Source organism: Solanum lycopersicum, chromosome 8 (assembly GCF_036512215.1).
Source record: "Solanum lycopersicum chromosome 8, SLM_r2.1".
NCBI classification, from domain to species: Eukaryota; Viridiplantae; Streptophyta; class Magnoliopsida; order Solanales; family Solanaceae; genus Solanum; species Solanum lycopersicum.
In genome coordinates this window covers 15,811,424-15,829,555 of record NC_090807.1, presented here as the reverse complement: position 1 = coordinate 15,829,555, position 18,132 = coordinate 15,811,424, and the positions used below count along the sequence as shown (strand labels likewise).

General features: G+C 39.7%; 2 protein-coding genes and 1 long non-coding RNA gene across 8 annotated transcripts; 1 reads left to right on the top strand and 2 right to left on the bottom strand.

Moving 5' to 3' along the window:
* Nucleotides 1-518: 518 nt before the first annotated feature.
* LOC138337769 (uncharacterized) lies at nucleotides 519-10,674 on the bottom strand. 6 transcript variants are annotated; one of them, XM_069288079.1, is made up of 4 exons: nucleotides 10,533-10,674; nucleotides 7,781-7,845; nucleotides 5,766-7,239; nucleotides 519-776 (listed from the first exon to the last, which is right to left on the bottom strand). In XM_069288079.1, exons 3-4 carry the CDS (start codon nucleotides 6,589-6,591, stop codon nucleotides 745-747), a joined length of 858 nt encoding a protein of 285 aa, XP_069144180.1. In that variant the 5' UTR covers nucleotides 6,592-7,239; nucleotides 7,781-7,845; nucleotides 10,533-10,674; the 3' UTR covers nucleotides 519-744. The 6 variants fall into 6 exon arrangements, with proteins under 6 accessions (XP_069144180.1, XP_069144179.1, XP_069144178.1 ...); XM_069288078.1 differs by lacking the exon at nucleotides 10,533-10,674 and adding an exon at nucleotides 9,371-9,509; XM_069288077.1 differs by lacking the exon at nucleotides 10,533-10,674 and adding an exon at nucleotides 9,363-9,505.
* Nucleotides 8,014-12,628, top strand: LOC104648750 (uncharacterized). The gene is made up of 2 exons (XR_742720.4): nucleotides 8,014-11,926; nucleotides 12,011-12,628. It is a non-coding gene; the product is annotated as an uncharacterized lncRNA (long non-coding RNA).
* A 1,381-nt stretch (nucleotides 12,629-14,009) lies between these two features.
* Nucleotides 14,010-17,016, bottom strand: LOC101247348 (F-box protein At5g46170). Its single transcript, XM_004244920.5, has 2 exons — nucleotides 15,490-17,016; nucleotides 14,010-14,392 (listed from the first exon to the last, which is right to left on the bottom strand). The coding sequence occupies exon 1, from the start codon at nucleotides 16,687-16,689 to the stop codon at nucleotides 15,535-15,537; it is 1,155 nt and encodes a 384-aa protein (XP_004244968.1). The 5' UTR covers nucleotides 16,690-17,016; the 3' UTR covers nucleotides 14,010-14,392; nucleotides 15,490-15,534.
* Nucleotides 17,017-18,132: the final 1,116 nt, after the last annotated feature.

The following is an 18,132-nucleotide window of genomic DNA, read 5'->3' as shown; positions in this document are numbered from 1 at the left end:
GATTGGGAGATTGGTTGATGTACACCAAATGGCTTTTTAAAAGGAATGTAAATTATGGATGCCTCACTTATTGGTAATGAATTGGTGGACTTCAAAGTCAAATTAAACGAAATAAATGGCTGGTAACTGGTGTAATTTGGATGTAGAAAAGGCATATAATCATGTTGATTGGTCTTTTCTGCCAAAATCTTGAAGGACATGGGTTTAGGGAGGAAGTGTCTTAACTGGATAAGCTTCTGCATATCCACAGTTAAGTTCTCACTAATTATAAATGGAAACTCTTAAGGTTTCTTCCAATCTCAAAGGGCGTTAAGGTAGGGGGACCGTCTTTCACCCTTCCAACCCATTCTAGCCATGAAAGGCCTCAAGCACATGATTAAGAGAGCAAATGTGTCACGACCCAAATCGGGCCGCGACTGGCACCCACACTTTCCCCCTGTGTGAGCGAACCAACCAAACCTAAACCTTAACATTTCAATATACTATCAACATAAAGTAATGCGGAAGACTTAAACTCATTAATGAAAACCAATTCAATAACTATTATTTCCCAAAATCTGGAAGTCATCATCACAAGAACATCTACTTCAAATTACTAAATCTAAGAGTTTCTAAGAAGCTAAAAATACATAAAAGTTAGTCTATGCCGGAACTTCAAGGCATCAAGACATGAAGAGGAAGATCCAGTCCAAGCTAGAAGCATTAGCTCACCCTGATATCCGGAGTAATGAAGACTGGCTAGAGTTACTGTTGAGTCAAAGATGACGGCACGCTTGCTGCACTCCACAATTAAACAAGAAGAAAACATAAAAGTAGGGGTCAGTACAAAACAAGGGTACTGAGTAGACATCATCGGCCAACTCAAAATAGAAAACAATATATACCAAGTAATATCATAAAATCAACTATGATACTCAACATGTAGCAACAACAAGCACTATATCATTAACAATTACCATCAAGTTCACACATGAGGACTCAAGCCTCAATACCATACTCATTTGGGAATCATGTTCATTAGATTGAGTATATTAACATCTTTCAAGATTCATTATCTTTATTTCTCTTGTGTCGGCACGAGACACTCCGCTCCCTCATATTCATTAATCCTCTTGTGTCGGTACGTGACACTCCGATCCTCTAAATCTACGTGTCAATTCGTGACACCCGATCCCCTAAATCTACGTGTCGGTTCGTGACACCCGATCCCCTAAATCTACGTCTCGGTTCGTGACACCCGATCCCCTAATTCTACGTGTCGGTTCGTGACACCCGATCCCCTTATTCTATGTGTCGATTCATGACACCCGATCCCCTAATTCTACGTGTCGGTTCGTGACACCCGATCCCCTAATTCTACATGTCGGTTCGTGACACCCGATCCCCTAATCTCATTCTATCAACTCATCAAGCCTTCTCCCTTACCAAGGCATCATCAATCTCATCAAAAGGTTCATCAAGCCTTCTCCCTTACCAAGGCATCATCATTAAAAAGAGATTAGGTTTTTATCAAGATTTGGGATTCAATAACTTCATCATGCTTAATATAATCACAATTATATAATCACGTTCATGCATGCATACAATTAAGCATATAGCAAGGTTTACAATACTATCAATATATATCATTCTCTATTAAGAGTTTACTATGAAAGCATGAAAACCATAACCTACCTCCACCGAAGATTAGTGATCAAGCAAGCAAATTTTTCTCCAAAGCTTTGTGTTTCCCCTTCTCGATCGTCTCTCTCTCTATCGATTCCCTTCTCTCTTTTTCTGTTCTTTTCTTTTTATTATTCCAACCCTCTTTCTTTTACCCTAATTAGTATATAATTAAGAATAAAAGATGGCAATGATGCCCCACTAATTAACTTAAGGTTACTTCTTTTAACCCCCAAGTAATTAGACTTATTAACATTAACCCACTAACTTTATAATTAAGGCAAGAATAGTCAAAAACGTCCTTTAAAACGTATCAAGAAATCTGACTCGGACTGGGATTGCGCAACCTGTGACGGGCCGTTGTGCCTGCGACGGTCCGTCCTGTAGGTCGTCGCAAAGTTCAGAGACCCAAATTTCCACCAAGGGTCTGTGACGGTCCGTCACACTTGTGACGGTCCGTCCTGCCATTTCGTTACGAAGTTCAGAGAGTCGATTTTCAGTACCCAATTTTCAATTTTTCTAAGTGTTTTGAAACGAGACCCTGCGATAGTCCGTCGTGTCCATGACAGTCCGTCGTTGGGTCCATCGCCTCAGCCTGTTTTTCCAGAATAAAATCTGCTGCTCAAAATGACTGAACAGGTCGTTACAATACATACCAATTTACCCATCGTTCATCCCCGAACGATCAAAAGAAGGAAAACAAGGGCGAAAAGGAGTACCTGAATCTGTAAACAGATGTGGATATTTTTCTCGCATATCCGCCTCCTTCTCCCAAGTGGCTTCTTCAACGGATCGATTCTTCCATTGCAACTTGATGGATGCAATCTCTCTTGACCTCAACTTGCAAACTTCTCTATCTAAATCAGCAACAGGCTCCTCCTCATAAGACAAGTTCTCATCAAGCAAAACTGAATCCCAACGGATAATGTAGTTTCCATCCCCATGGTATCTTTTCAACATCGACACATGGAATACCGGATGTACTCCGGACAGCCCTGAAGGCAAGGCTAACTCATAAGCCACCTCTCCTACTCGCTTAAGTACTTCAAATGGTCCAATGTACCTTGGACTTAGTTTACCCCTTTTACCAAACCGCATCACCCCTTTCATTGGTGAAACTTTCAACAAAACTTGTTCACTCTCCATGAACTCTAAGTCTCTAACCTTTCGATCTGCATATTCTTTTTGTCTACTTTGCGCCGCTAGAAGCTTTTCTTGAATATACTTCACTTTCTCTATCGAATCCCTCAAAAGGTCAGCACCCCAAGGCCTAACCTCAAATGCATCAAACCAACCAATGCGAGACCTACATCTCCTACCATACAATGCTTCAAATAGAGACATATCAATGCTTGAGTGATAGCTATTATTGTATGAAAACTCCGCTAAGGGTAGGAAGCTATCCCAATGGCCACCAAACTCTATCACACATGCACGAAGCATATCTTCCAACACTTGAATCATTCTCTCAGACTGACCATCGGTCTGAGGATGGAACGCAGTACTAAGGTCCAACCTAGTACCCAATTCCGCATGCAATGTTTTCCAAAATATAGAAGTAAACTGCGTACCTCTATCTGATATGATGGATAGTGGAACCCCATGCAATCGCACCACTTCCGAGATGTAAAGTTTGGCTAACTTCTCTGCATTGTAAGTCACCTTGACCGGAATGAAGTGAGCAGACTTAGTTAACCTATCAACAATTACCCAAATAGAATCAAACTTTCCCAATGTCTTGGGAAGACCAACCACAAAGTCCATTGCAATTCTCTCCCACTTCCATTCAGGAATGGGCATTCTCTAAAGTGTTCCTCCGGGCCTCTGGTGTTCATACTTTACTTGTTGACAGTTTGGACACTTGGCAATAAAGTCAACAATATCACGCTTCATTCTACTCCACCAAAAGTGTTGCTTTAGGTCACGATACATCTTGGTTGCACCCGGATGTATAGAATACCTTGAACTATGAGCCTCTGTCAGAATAGTGTTGATCAAATCATCGACGCGGGGTACGCATACCCTTCCCTTGATCCTCAAAACACCTTCCTCATCAATTTGTGCTTCCTTAGCCTCTCCTCGCAATACCTTATCTTGAATTCTGCACAGTTTCTCATCATCAGACTGTCTTCCCTTAATCTTGTCAAGAAAGGAAGATCTTGCCTCCACAGAAGCCAACAATCCTCCCTTCTCGTTTACTTCTAATCTCATCAAGTCATTAGCTAGAGTCTGAACCTCTCTAGCCAGTGGGCGTCTAGAAGCTTGCAAGTGAGCTAGACTTCCCATGCTTCCCACCTTTCTACTTAGAGCATCCGCTACAACATTCGCCTTCCCTGGATGATACAAAATAGTGATGTCGTAGTCCTTCAATAGTTCCATCCATCTCCTCTGCCTCAAGTTCAAATCTTTCTGAGTAAAGACATACTGAAGGCTACGATGATCCGTGTAGACCTCACACTTAACCCCATATAAATAGTGTCTCCATTGCTGTAATGCAAACACCACCGCAGCCAATTCCAAATCGTGGGTCGGATAGTTACGTTCATGCACCTTTAATTGCCTTGAAGCATGAGCAATCACACTCTTCTCTTGCATTAGTACTGCACCCAAACTAGAATAGGATGCATCACAATAAACAATGAAGTTCTTACCCTCTACTGGCAAGGTAAGGATAGGTACGGTAGTCAACAAAGTCTTGAGCTTCTGAAAGCTTTCCTCACACTTATCCGACCATACAAATGGAACATTTTGCTTAGTCAAGTTCGTCAGTTGGGAAGCAATAGAAGAGAATCCCTTGACGAATCGGCGGTAGTAGCTAGCTAACCCAACAAAGCTCCTTATTTCTGACACATTAGTAGGTCTTACCCAATTCTTCACTGTTTCAATCTTAGAAGGATCCACCATCACTCCTTCTTTAGAAACCACGTGCCCCAAGAAGGACACTACATCTAGCCAAAACTCACACTTAGAGAACTTGGCATAAAGCTTTTTCTCCCTCAACATTTCCAATACCATTCTCAAATGCTCTTCATGTTCCTTCTTGCTCTTTGAGTATACCAATATATCATCAATAAATATGATCACGAAGAGGTCCAAATATGGCTTAAAAATCTCGTTCATCAAGCTCATGAACGCAGCAGGGGCATTCGTAAGACCAAAAGACATCACTACAAATTCGTAATGCTCATACCTCGTTCGAAAAGCAGTCTTTGGCACATCCGTTGCCCGTATTTTCAACTGATGATAACCGGATCTCAAGTCAATCTTAGAGAAGACACAAGCACCTTGTAACTGATCGAACAAGTCATCAATGCGAGGAAGAAGATACTTGTTATTCAGTTGTCTGTAGTCTATGAACATTCGAAAACTCCCATCCTTCTTCTTCACAAACAAAACCGGAGCACCCCAAGGAGATGCACTTGGTCTAATGAAGCCTTTGCTCAACAACTCTTGAAGTTGGGCCTTTAACTCTCTTAACTCTGCGGGAGCCATTCTATAAGGGGGTATAGAAATGGGGCGTGTGACCGGTTCAAGATCGATACAGAAGTCAATATCCCTATCTGGTGGCATACCAGGAAGATCTGCAGGGAACACATCCAAAAACTCGCGGACTACCGAAACCGACTCAATCGAAGGTACTTGAGTAGTGTCATCCTTGAGATGTGCCAAGAAAGCTAAACACCCTTTACTAACCATTTTCTTAGCACGAAGAAAGGAGATGATACACACCGGATTGGAAGTGTAGTCACCCTCCCACACTAATGGATCTGCCCCAGGCTTGGCTAACGTCACCGTTTTAGCATTACAATCCAAGATCGCAAATTGCGGAGAAAGCCAAGTCATACCCAGAATTACATCAAAATCAACCATTTCTAAGATAACCAAGTCTACATAAGTATTGCTCCCCACAAAAGTTACAAGACAAGACCTATACACCTTTTCAACTATCACAGACTCACCCACCGGAGTAGAAACACGAATAGGTATGTCAAGCAATTCACAATGTAAATTAAGACCATTAGCAAATGCGGAAGATACATAAGAAAATGTGGATCCGGGATCAAATAATACAGAAGCCATGCAATCACAAACCAAAAGATTACCTGTGATGACAGCATCAGATGCCTCCGCTTCAGACCGCCCAGGGAAAGCGTAACAATGGGCCCTATCGTTCATCTGTCCGTTGCCCCTACCATGTTGTGATGTAGTGGCTCCAGTTTGCCCATCACCTCGGCCGTTTTGGTGACCACCATTTCCTCGACCACCACGCCCTCCAGAAAAACGGCCTCTACCATGACCACCTCTACCTCTAGCTATTGGGGGTCTGTAACTCTGTTTTGGACAATTTCTCCTAATATGTCCAGTCTCCCCACATCCGTAACACTCTCTGGAGTCAAGCATAGGTCTCTCGGAGAAGTGTTGACCGGTCAGAGGTGGTCCCCCAACTACAGTCTGTAGTGAAGACTGAATTGGTCGGACTGAGTAACTTCCCGAACCCTGTCTCCTAGTGTAAGCATCATTAAACTCACCTCCCTTTCGAAACCTTTTTGATGTCGATGTCGTAGTGAAGTCGTCTGGCTTCACTCCTTCCACTTCTATCACAAAGTCTACCACCTCTTGGAAGGATTTTGCCGTTGCCGCTATCTGTAAGGCCGAAATCCGCAATTCTGACCTCAACCCCTTCACAAACCGGCGAATTCGCTCTTGTGGACTGAAACATAGTTGGGTGGCATACCGGGATAATGCACGAAAATTAGCCTCATATGCATTGACCGACATCCTACCTTGCTCTAGGCTCAAGAACTCATCCCTTTTCCTATCCCTCAAAGTTCGGGGGATATACTTCTCCATAAACAAGCTAGAGAATGAGGCCCAAGTCATAGGTGGTGCCTCTATTGGTTGACACTCGATATGTGACAGCCACCACATTTTGGCGTTCCTTTAAAACTGATAAGTCACAAACTCCACACCAAACCGTTCTACTATACCCATCTTGTGTAGTAGCTCGTGACAGTCAACCAGAAAATCATAAGCATCCTCCGATTCAGCACCCTTGAAGACCGGAGGTTTCAATTTCAAGAACTTACTGAAAAGTTCATGCTGATCATTTGTCATTATAGGCCCAGTAGTCAGACGTGGAAATGTGCCTATGTCCAATGAGGCCTCCATACGAGGAGCCATAGTGGCTGCATGTTGTACTTCTGAAACCGGAGGTGTTGGCGCAGAAAACACTGGAGGTGCCTGACCTTGATCAGACAACCCACTGAGATAGGCGAGAACCTGATTGATCATCTCTAGGGTAGGTTGGGGTGGCAATCCCTCATTCTGCACTTGTTCAGTTTCCCCATCCTCCCCTTCTCTTATTACTTCCTCAGTCGGTGGAGGAGTCACTGCCCTAGTATCAGATGGACTAGGTGCTCGTCCTCTTCCCCTATAGGACGTCCTCCCACGACCTCTACCACGGCCTCTTGCCGCTGCTCTTCCTCGAGCTACAGCCCCAGTGGCTGGCTCAGACGCACCCTGTCCCGCCGGTGCTGGTGTTGGTGTTGGCGTAGTCGTTGCTCTAGTTCTAACCATCTGCGAAAGAGAGTGAAGATGGTCAGATACCAATTCGTATCGCCTAGATACCAATTGGACTCAAGTAGTAGCACGAAAGAAAGAATGAAAGAGTGAAATTTTCCTAAAGTCTTATAGCCTCTCAAGGAAAAGTAAAGGCGTCCCCCTACCGTTCCTTAAGACTCTACTAGACCTGTTCTTGTGTGATGAGACCAACGAACCTAATGCTCTGATACCAAGTTTGTCACGACCCAAATCGGGCCGCGACTGGCACCCACACTTTTCCCCTGTGTGAGCGAACCAACCAAACCTAAACCTTAACATTTCAATATACTATCAACATAAAGTAATGCGGAAGACTTAAACTCATTAATGAAAACCAATTCAATAACTATTATTTCCCAAAATCTGGAAGTCATCATCACAAGAACATCTACTTCAAATTACTAAATCTAAGAGTTTCTAAGAAGCTAAAAATACATAAAAGTTAGTCCATGCCGGAACTTCAAGGCATCAAGACATGAAGAGGAAGATCCAGTCCAAGCTAGAAGCATTAGCTCACCCTGATATCCGGAGTAATGAAGACTGGCTAGAGTTACTATTGAGTCGAAGATGACGGCACGCTTGCTGCACTCCACAATTAAACAAGAAGAAAACATAAAAGTAGGGGTCAGTACAAAACACGGGTACTGAGTAGACATCATCGACCAACTCAAAAAAGAAAACAATATATACAAAGTAATATCATAAAATAAACTATGATACTCAACATGTAGCAAAAACAAGCACTATATCATTAACAATTACCATCAAGTTCACACATGAGGACTCAAGCCTCAATACCATACTCATTTGGGAATCATGTTCATTAGATTGAGTATATTAACATCTTTCAAGATTCATTATCTTTATTTCTCTTGTGTCGGCACGAGACACTCCGCTCCCTCATATTCATTAATCCTCTTGTGTCGGTACGTGACACTCCGATCCTCTAAATCTATGTGTCGGTTCGTGACATCGATCCCCTAAATCTACTTGTCGGTTCGTGACACCCGATCCCCTAATTCTACGTGTCGGTTCGTGACACCCGATCCCCTAATTCTACATGTCGGTTCGTGACACCCGATCCCCTAATCTCATTCTATCAACTCATCAAGCCTACTCCCTTACCAAGGCATCATCAATCTCATCAAAAGGTTCATCAAGCCTTCTCCCTTACCAAGGCATCATAATTAAAAATAGATTAGGTTTTTATCAAGATTTGGGATTCAATAACTTTATCATGCTTAATATAATCACAATTATATAATCACGTTCATGCATGCATACAATTAAGCACATAGCAGGGTTTACAATACTATCAATATATATCATTCTCTATTAAGAGTTTACTATGAAAGCATGAAAACCATAACCTACCTCCACCGAAGATTAGTGATCAAGCAAGCAAATTTTTCTCCAAAGCTTTGTGTTTCCCCTTCTCGATCGTCTCTCTCTATCGATTCCCTTCTCTCTTTTTCTGTTCTTTTCTTTTTCTTATTCCAACCCTCTTTCTTTTACCCTAATTAGTATATAATTAAGAATAAAAGATGGCAATGATGCCCCACTAATTAACTTAAGGTTACTTCTTTTAACCCCCAAGTAATTAGACTTATTAACATTAACCCAATAACTTTATAATTAAGGCAAGAATAGTCAAAAACGTCCCTTAAAACGTATCAAGAAATCCGACCCGGACTGGGATTGCGCAACCTGTGACGGGCCGTCGTGCCTGTGACGGGCCGTCGTGCCTGCGACGGTCCGTCCTGCAGGTCGTCGCAAAGTTCAGAGACCCAAATTTCCACCAAGGGTCTGTGACGGTCCGTCACACCTGTGACGGTCCGTCCTGCCATTTCGTTACGAAGTTCAGAGAGTCGATTTTCAGTACCCAATTTTCAGTTTTTCTAAGTGTTTTGAAACGAGACCCTGCGACGGTCCGTCGTGTCCATGACGGTCCGTCATTGGGTCCGTCGCCTCAGCCTGTTTTTCCAGAATAAAATCTGCTGCTCAAAACGACTAAACAGATCGTTACAAAATGTCAATGGATGGTTAAGAGGTTTTAAAGCTCAAATACAGGGGAGCATGGAGAATGAGGTGGGGCTTACTCATTTACTTTATGCAGATGATTCTCTGATTTTGTGTGAGGCTGAGGTGACACAAATCATACACATCATAGCTATTCTCACTCTTTTTGAAGGTGTCCCTGGGCTACATGTTGATTGACAAAAGAGTTTGCTCTCCAGTAAACCATATAAGCAACAGATAACTGGTAGCTAGCAATCTTGGTTGCCAAATAACTTCTTTACCCACATAGTATTTGGGCAAGACTATCTCGACCTTAGCGTTTCTATTTAGATTCCCGTTCGTGATCCCAGCCCCGGAATCACTTCACTCCAGCGCCTCCTCAGTCTTCTTGCGCATGCCTTTGGGAGCACAAAACAAGGACATAGGACTGTGGAATGATGTTCTAAAGAGATGTGACAGGAAACTTGGAAGGTGGAACATTCCTTACCTCTCTTTGGGAGGGATTGACCCTCGTCAAGTAAATCCTCTCCCGTCATACAGGATGAGGCTTTTCCCTAGTCCAAAGATTATTGAGAAAAAGATCAACAAACTTACAAGATCTTTCCTTTGGAACAGAAAAAGAGAAAATAGACGTTATAACAAGCTAGTCAAGTGGGATATTGTAACAATTAGTAGGAAGCACGGGGGATTGGACATAAAAAAGCTAAGCCTCCTTCCTTCTGCAGAAATGGTAGTGGAGATTCTGCACTGAAGAGAGTAATCATTGAAAAATATGGACTACAAAGTCATTGGTCTACTGAGGAGGTTCCGGGAATTCTAGTGTGTAGTGTTTGGAAGACGATTAGAAGACTATGGCCAGGGTTCAAGGATAACATTTCACTTAAGGTGGGAAATGGCTGGAAAATTGACTTCTGAAATGATTTATGGATTGGAGAAGAATTCCTTGCAACTCTATTTCTAGATTTACTTATACTCCAGCCAATAGAAAAAGGACACAATTTCTCAGATGTGGAGCCCTCAGGGATGAAATTTCTTGTTTAGAAGAACCCTCAATGATTGGGGATGGAGAGAATCATTGCTCTATTTCATATCCTAAATACCTTCCCAGGCACCTCGAATGAGCTTGGCAAGCCTATATGGAAATTACAGAGGAAAGGAGTGTTCACAGTGAAGTCTTGCTACTGGAGTATCAATGATGCTCAAAGAAGAAATACAACTTGGCCTTGGAAACTAATTTAAGATACAATTACCTCTAAAGGTCTCATGTTTTGCTTGGTTGGTGTGTAGAAGGGCATGTCTAACACATGAAGTGCTTCAGAAAAAAAGGAAGACAAATTTGTTTAAGATGTTTTATGTCTGATCAAGATGCTGAAGTCAATGCACATTTTTTCCTCCACTGCAAGGTGGCAGCTACCGACCTATGGAACATGTGTTTTTTTTACAACCTTGGTGTATGCTGGGCAACTCCAAAAACCACTAAGGATATGCTAGACAGCTGGAATGAGATAGGAAGAAGACATTTACTGAAGACTGGTGGAAGTTGATACCAGCTTGCATTTGGTTGACTCTACAGAAAGAAAGGATTTCTAGATGTTTTGGGACAAGTGTAACAACATCGATAAGATAAGGATGAATAGCCTTAGTCTTTTATACTTTTGGTGTAAACAGGATATGATGAGGGATATAAAACTTCTTTTGTTGATTTCATGAGCAATTTGTAATCTCCCTACGGGTAGGTTTTGTTATGCTCTAATGAGATTGTAAGTAAGTTATGACTTTGGTAAATACACAATTACCCTTATCTCAAAAAAATTGTTTGTTACAGATTTCCTATTTATTGGTTAAGATTGATAATTTGTTGCTACAAATGACTCATTTGTTCCAACATATATGTAAGTCACCTTGAAAGATTATCTTACAAACTCATATTTTTTATTATAGGTTGTGCATCTATGTCTTGTCCCAACAGAAAAAGAGTTGCAAATATCATTCCTTGTTGCTCAAGCATTTGATGAGACACTATTTGATCCTATGGTGGTTAGAGTTAAATGGGAATTGTTGGAGCAAGAACCATCAAAAGAGAAAAAGTTGATGCTGGTCAACTTGTTGTTTTTGATGAGGATATGATTAATGCAGCTGTAAGGGCTAGTGTTTGTGCTGAAAAAAGTGGTAAGAAGAAAAATCATTGGTGTTTGTGGTTCTGAAAGAATGTTGACACCATTTTGTGGGGCTGAAAGAAGTGTTGGGGCTACCACTTGTAATAAATGTTCTGACTTTTAATGTTGTAAGTGCTAGACAAAAGATGATGATGTTGTCAGGTGTCTTCAAACATTGACCGAGGCTGTGAAAGAATTGACATCCAAGAGGACGGGATCCATGTACTCCACATGCTAAGAGGAGAAGAAAATTGTTTGTCAAGGCAATATCAAATATGGAAAAAAATTTATTGGATAATTGTCAATGACCGTAAGAGAGAAGTTGGTGCTTAAGAAGGTGAATATTTACAAGTTCGTGCCTTCAGCTATAAAAGGCTACTTTGTTGGCACTGATGGAAACAAATGATCACGAGTTCTACTCCATGCATTATCTTGATGAAAATAGTTTTAAGAACATGACTAGTATGAATGTTTGGTGGGAGGACTTGGTAAGTTTTCTCCAATAACCTTCAATTTATAATGTTTGTTTTATCTGTTCAATAATTACTAACTAATATTAATTGGTATTTCAGTAAGTTCTTAGCCTCACGTGGGAGGGGCATATCAGAATCACTGAGCACTATGATTTCAGGATAGGATCATGGATCTCAACGATCTATCGTTAGCTTCATAAACAAATTTAAGATTATGAGCGAGGAAACAACAACAGATGGTGGCAGAACCTTTAAGCAGTTACTCGCTGAGTTTGTACGGCAAGAGGATGTCGTTGAAGGGAAGAGACCAGGTCCTGGTGGCATGGATTGGATAGGGGCAAAGAGGATTCTTGCAGTCATGAACTCAGGGAAAAAACATTTTGTGACTCTTGATATCCTCTGGAACAAGGGAGTCATTAATGTTTATGACTGCAACATTGGTTAGCTATTAATAACTTTAAACTGGTGTAATAATATAGTTAAAACAGGTGATGATTTGGTTTATATAATTTAGCAGAAAAAAATATGTATTCTATCATTGAAACTGCTACACTGCCTCTCTTATGTCCAGAATTAATTATATAGCTAGATATAGATTTTCAATGGTGTGTAGTAGCCCCAATTTGTTGGTTTGGGCTGCACAAATGATTTCCTGGAATTGTTTAGTAATTTGTCAAGTGTTTCTATTGCTGAATGAATTTCAATGCTGTTTTGTTTCTTCTCGTTTAAGTATCCATTTTGTTTTAAGTTAAAAGGATGAATTAGAAGTGATTTATTAGAAGTTTTGATGAAGAGATACTACACATGTGGGTTTTCATTCAATAGTTGGAAACGAAGGCAGAAGCTGTTTGTGAACTGTGAAATTTCTTTTTACTTCCATCGATCACTTTAGCTCATGCATTTTTCCGATACTGCAGCATTACAGAAAAGAGGTTAGGCAATAAAAGGGCTGCTAAATTGCTTGAGCCTGATAACTTAGTACCATACAGAGAAAAGCTGAAATCTGAAAATCATATTAAGAAATCGAGAAGATCTGAATGTGCTAATTGTATGCATTACATCACGACAGATTTTTGTAAGGTATTCATATCCTTTTTTTTAAATTATTTTTTGGTTTCCATTTCTTAGTTACTCTGGTCACAAAAATTGATCTTCCATTCATTCCTCGGTAATTAATTGAAAACAAACATAATTTGATGCTGCATCATGCTGTTTGTTTAGGTGATGGTGGAGGAGAAAGGTCTTTTAACTTTGGTGAGGGTGGTTCTGGCGAGTCACGCTGGTTGTTGCATGGTGCTAGACTGCTGGTCGGAGAGATGCAGTAAGAAAATACTATAATACTAAAAGTTTTTTGGCTACTCCATATTTTGCAGGAGGAGGAATTAAAGAGTCCCCCTTCAGCTGCACAGGAAAACAAAGGAAATGATTGATACTTCAATTTTACTTTCTTCTTGATCCAAAGAATGTTCTTTGTGAAAAATAAAAATTAGTGATAAACAATGCAATTTCAAAATGTAACGGACATGTCATCCAACTTTGACCATGATTTGTCTATGCATTCCAACTAATACTTGGTGTTGGTTTCAATCATGTCATCATTGGCAACTGCTAGGTTGGTTCAATTCAGTTCAAAAAAGTAATGATTACTGCCAATTGGCTGTCTTTTTCTCAGAATTGGAATCAAAACCTTTCTCTGTTGTGCACAGGTATGTTACATACCAACCAATCAGTCCAGATGCATTGAATGCAACCTCTTCGCCACAAAACACCAACTCTTACTAATACGTTGCATCATAAGATTGATTAATTTGGACAAAATTGCAAGCACAAGATATCATAGAATTGAGTAACTCCATCACCATATCACATTTTACTTTACTCAGATATTGACATCATAAGTGTGGAGTTTTATCATTAATATATCTCCTGAAGTTGCATAAGAATTAACCCTTTCGCCTCAAATGATACAATCACATGCCAATTAGACTCACAATGGTTGGTTATAGTTAACTATATAAAACATAGTAAAATTTATGAAAAGGATACTGTACCACTTCACATAACACTGTAAACAATAAGTGAAAACTTAGCACAAATGTAGCAAAACGTACATTTCATTGCTCAATAAAACCATAAAAGGTACATGACACAGCATAAGATATCCATAACTAAAATATTTACAGAAAAAGGACTATCAAATGTGTGTCGCTATAAAGTTGAAGGCACTTAGCTAACTGTTAAATGAAACGGAAGCACTTCGTGCATTCTTAGAAGTATATGCCCCAAATTAAAACATAAGCATATGCCGCCCATCAACATGCATAACATGGGCTGATTTAAAGCGCATAGTTAGCCCGCAACTGACATTTCATCTCCAGAAGCAAGACTGGCTTGATCAAACAACTCAGGGTGAGCTACCTCAACAAAATTCTCTTTTCTGCTCTTTTTCAGTATGAGTTAATCCAGCTTTATTAGTTTTCCCTGAAAATGATAATAATATTGTGTATAATATAGATGCTTATATACTGACAAGTGACAACTCTGAATATACGCTTCATATTAGTTCTGATGCAAAACACGTAAAGAAATTGGAGAAAGCCAAAAGAAGCAGCTGCTTTATACCTTTCTCGGCCAAAAGGTTAAGATAAAGTGAAGAAGTAGCTGTTTTATGTAAACGAAAAACCAGCCAATCAAAACTTAGCTAACACTAGCACATTTGCTGGTTGAAAAATGGTATAGACACAAACTTTGTTCCACCTTGCAACCAATGTACAATATCAAATAAAAATCATGATGAACTAGAAGGTTGCAACATAGAATAATGATTAGACATTTCCAGTCATTCTTTTAGTAATTAATCAATACAAGAGTCTTTTAACAAGAAAAAATATATAAATTTGACATGCTAGCTCCTCAGCATATTTACGTGATTTCAAGAGGATGTAAAAACGGGTGCGATTATGTATACAAATGCACCCCAATAAAAAGAAAGAAAGATACAAACAAGCTTAAAATGCAAGTTCTGCTCCCTAAGTTCCGCACCTAGAAATTAGGTTATGTGCTGACACCGGTGCCTTCTTGCTTAAGGATCTAAAATTAAAGGAAGTGAAGACAAGGGGACACATTTTTTGGATGAATGACCAGCTTACTGATAAACAACCCACGTTAACAATGTCTTCAGAATTGACCAAGAAAAACACATCTCAGATCTTTTAAAAATTCCTGAGGCCAACGATGTACGGTTAGATACTCTGTGATTATCACGGGTCTTGCTCCTCTTCACCTAACTCAACTCAGATTTATACCAGTGTATTTTCAAAAGAAGTCAAGAAACTCCCTATGAATAGATCTTCACACACTTAGATCAGTTGATTAAATTAAATGCTAGATGAGATTAACTAAAACCACTGAACCAAACAGTATCTATCAATGTATATGTGTGTGCAAAGAGAATAAACTCGATAAGCTCATAGTCATAATGACACATAAAATTGTAATCAGGACAAACTTCTTCAATCTTCTACCATTATTTCTACAAATTTGACCCAAAACCATATATATATAGGACAAGAAATTACCTTTGTCGTCAATCCAAGGAGCTCCCTTGACAACTTCAATTTGATTCAGAACGAGTTCATCTCCAAACAATAAGTCCTCCTCTTAACCAACATCCTTGCAGCCGTCCCATAGGGCTCCTCAAATGCTGCTGCCACCCAATTCCCATCTGGCCCAACCTCTCTCTTAGGTTGCTCACTAGGCCTAATTGCTACCAATGTCGCCCCTTTAAGCACTGTCCCATCAGGTAACTCTAAATGTGGGGCGTACCACAACCTCATGTTCAGTGCTGGCACCATGGTCCTTTTCGAGGCCGATGAAGCTGAAAGAGGCTTTACTCTCAACTCCTCCAGCTGCTCCCTGTTCATACACAATACTCCTTGCCCATCAACATCCGTCAAAACCAAACTCGCAAGCTTCTTATGCTCTGCTATAATCGGCTGCAGCAGATAATGCCTTGCAGAAGCTGCTATCAAAGAACTAATCGTCCACACAACACGCAATTTCAAACCCCCATTAGTGTAAAACGACTCAGGTATGCTCCCATTATCTGTTTCTCCATTACCATCACCCAAACTGTTACTTCCATTTCCACACTGTTCCTCGACTAAATCGTCAATACTTACCGGTTGAATCACCGAAGACGCCCCAAGAATAACACAATTATCAAGAGTAGAACCAAAATCAGCTCTCCACTTGAGCAAAGCACCTTCATCAATACCCAATTCCCCACTAGGCAACTCAATCCTAAGCAACTTAATTTCATCAAAATTCTTCAGAACCTGCGTAGGGGAATGATGGGTAACAGAATATTTCTCAAAATCATCATCAACAAGAGAGGATGAAGCAGTACATCGCCTTGAAGAAATGGAGATCAACTGAGTAAGGGATTGAAAGGGTTTAACAAGACCAAGGAATACAAGTCGAAAAAGGGAAGAAATGGGGTGACGTGACTTATCAGAAGAGGCAGCAGCAGAAGATGAAGAAGATGATGATGATGCATCATCATCATCAGAGATAACACAATCGACACGAACAACAACGTTGTCAACTTGAGGAACAAGTGAATGAAACCTTCTACAAACGCCACAACACCTTCCTAGAGTTTTAACATCACCGATCTTGTTGAAAATCAAGAGAAGAACTGGATCAGGTAGCTGGTTGAAGTGGTCAACAGGTTCTGGGTAGATCGTTGACCTCAGATCTGACTTGGATGAACCCATATTCAAGAAATTTCTGATGAACCAAGACTCTTTGTGAGAAGAATTAGGGAAGAAGGAAGAAGAAGAAACAGAGTTGTTTGTTTGTTACAGAGAGAGAGAAATGAGAGATGGGTAGAGAAGAAACAAGGATACCATGGGAGTTGGGGGATAAAGTCTCTATATGTGCTGCTTTTTTTTTCCTTAATAATATCATTTCCAAATAAAAAACATAAAACTATAAATACAAGGATAATAATACAGAAATTAACTAATAATAAATTATTTATAATTTTTTTATGAGATATTATGATGTTGAACATGTCACATGGAGAAATGATAAAGTATAACATTTGAAATTTTACGCAAATACCAATATTTTTTGTTTTTGAAAATACTATTCTCTAAAGGGACTAAATTTTGAGTTGCCACCTATTAAGAAAAACATTTATAGACATAATTTATATCATACTCTTTTTCTACATATACACGGTTGAGTTTGCACACTTTTTAAAAAATTATAAATAAAAAGATAATTTTATTATATCACCATTTGAATATAATAAATTAATTTCTGTATAATATAATAAAGAAATGACTATGATTAATAATAAGAGTAAATTAGGAACTAAGTGTAAAATTATACATCAATTTTATAAAATGAACAATTATTATCGGACATTTCAAAATAGTATAATGAAAAACTATTGTTGAATAGAGGAAATATTTTTCATTATTGTTTTTTTATGAAATCATAAAGACAATCAATCTCCAAGAAAATATAAAACTTAATTACGGAGGTTCACGTAACTCTCATGAGATGAGACTGTCCGGCATGCCGGGTATGGGTCTCGTTATATCTCCTAGTCTTCGAACCTATACTGCCAATATAGGGATCTGGTGAGGTTCGATTCCCATGTACGCTAGCATGTTATTGGGTCACTTTGGCCGGTGATTCCACCTCTTTTTGGTGTGGGGTAGACACTGGATTTCATGATGCTCACTTGAGTTAAATTTACCAATGAAAGAATGAGGCCAGCCTCAAGTGATGCACATAATGAAATGAATGATACCAAAGGTGTTAGGATAGGACAATCAAAAGGTGAGTTAGATTCAAGTAATGACATTAGGTCATTCTTGGTCATTACACAACAAACCTAATGAAAGTCTTAAACTACATCCTAGGTATAGCTGGTGTTTACACTGGCATATGAATGAAATGAAATGGAGTACGTATGAATGAACGAAGCAGACTTTGTGTTTGCTAATGAAGACTCCCTAGTTGAGGTTCCATCTGTTGAGCCCTCATTTCTGGGATGTCTTAATGTTAAGTCCATGATTCCAAGGTCCCATGGCATATGAATAAATGATATTAAAAAGGTTATATGCTACATGCAAAATGTGTTGTATGCTATATGATATGTGCTATGTGTAAATGTTAAGTGCTGTGTTAAAATGTTAAACGTA

What these genes read in the sequence shown, in the direction of transcription:
- LOC101247348 (XM_004244920.5), bottom strand. Translation starts at nt 16,689, where the DNA reads ATGGGTTCATCCAAGTCAGATCTGAGGTCAACGATCTACCCAGAACCT.
- LOC138337769 (XM_069288079.1), bottom strand. Translation starts at nt 6,591, where the DNA reads ATGTGGTGGCTGTCACATATCGAGTGTCAACCAATAGAGGCACCACCT. An exon ending in ATCTGATGCTGTCATCACAG is followed by an intron (nt 777 to 5,765) that starts GTAATCTTTTGG and finishes TGTGGAGTGCAG; the next exon opens with CAAGCGTGCCGTCATCTTTG.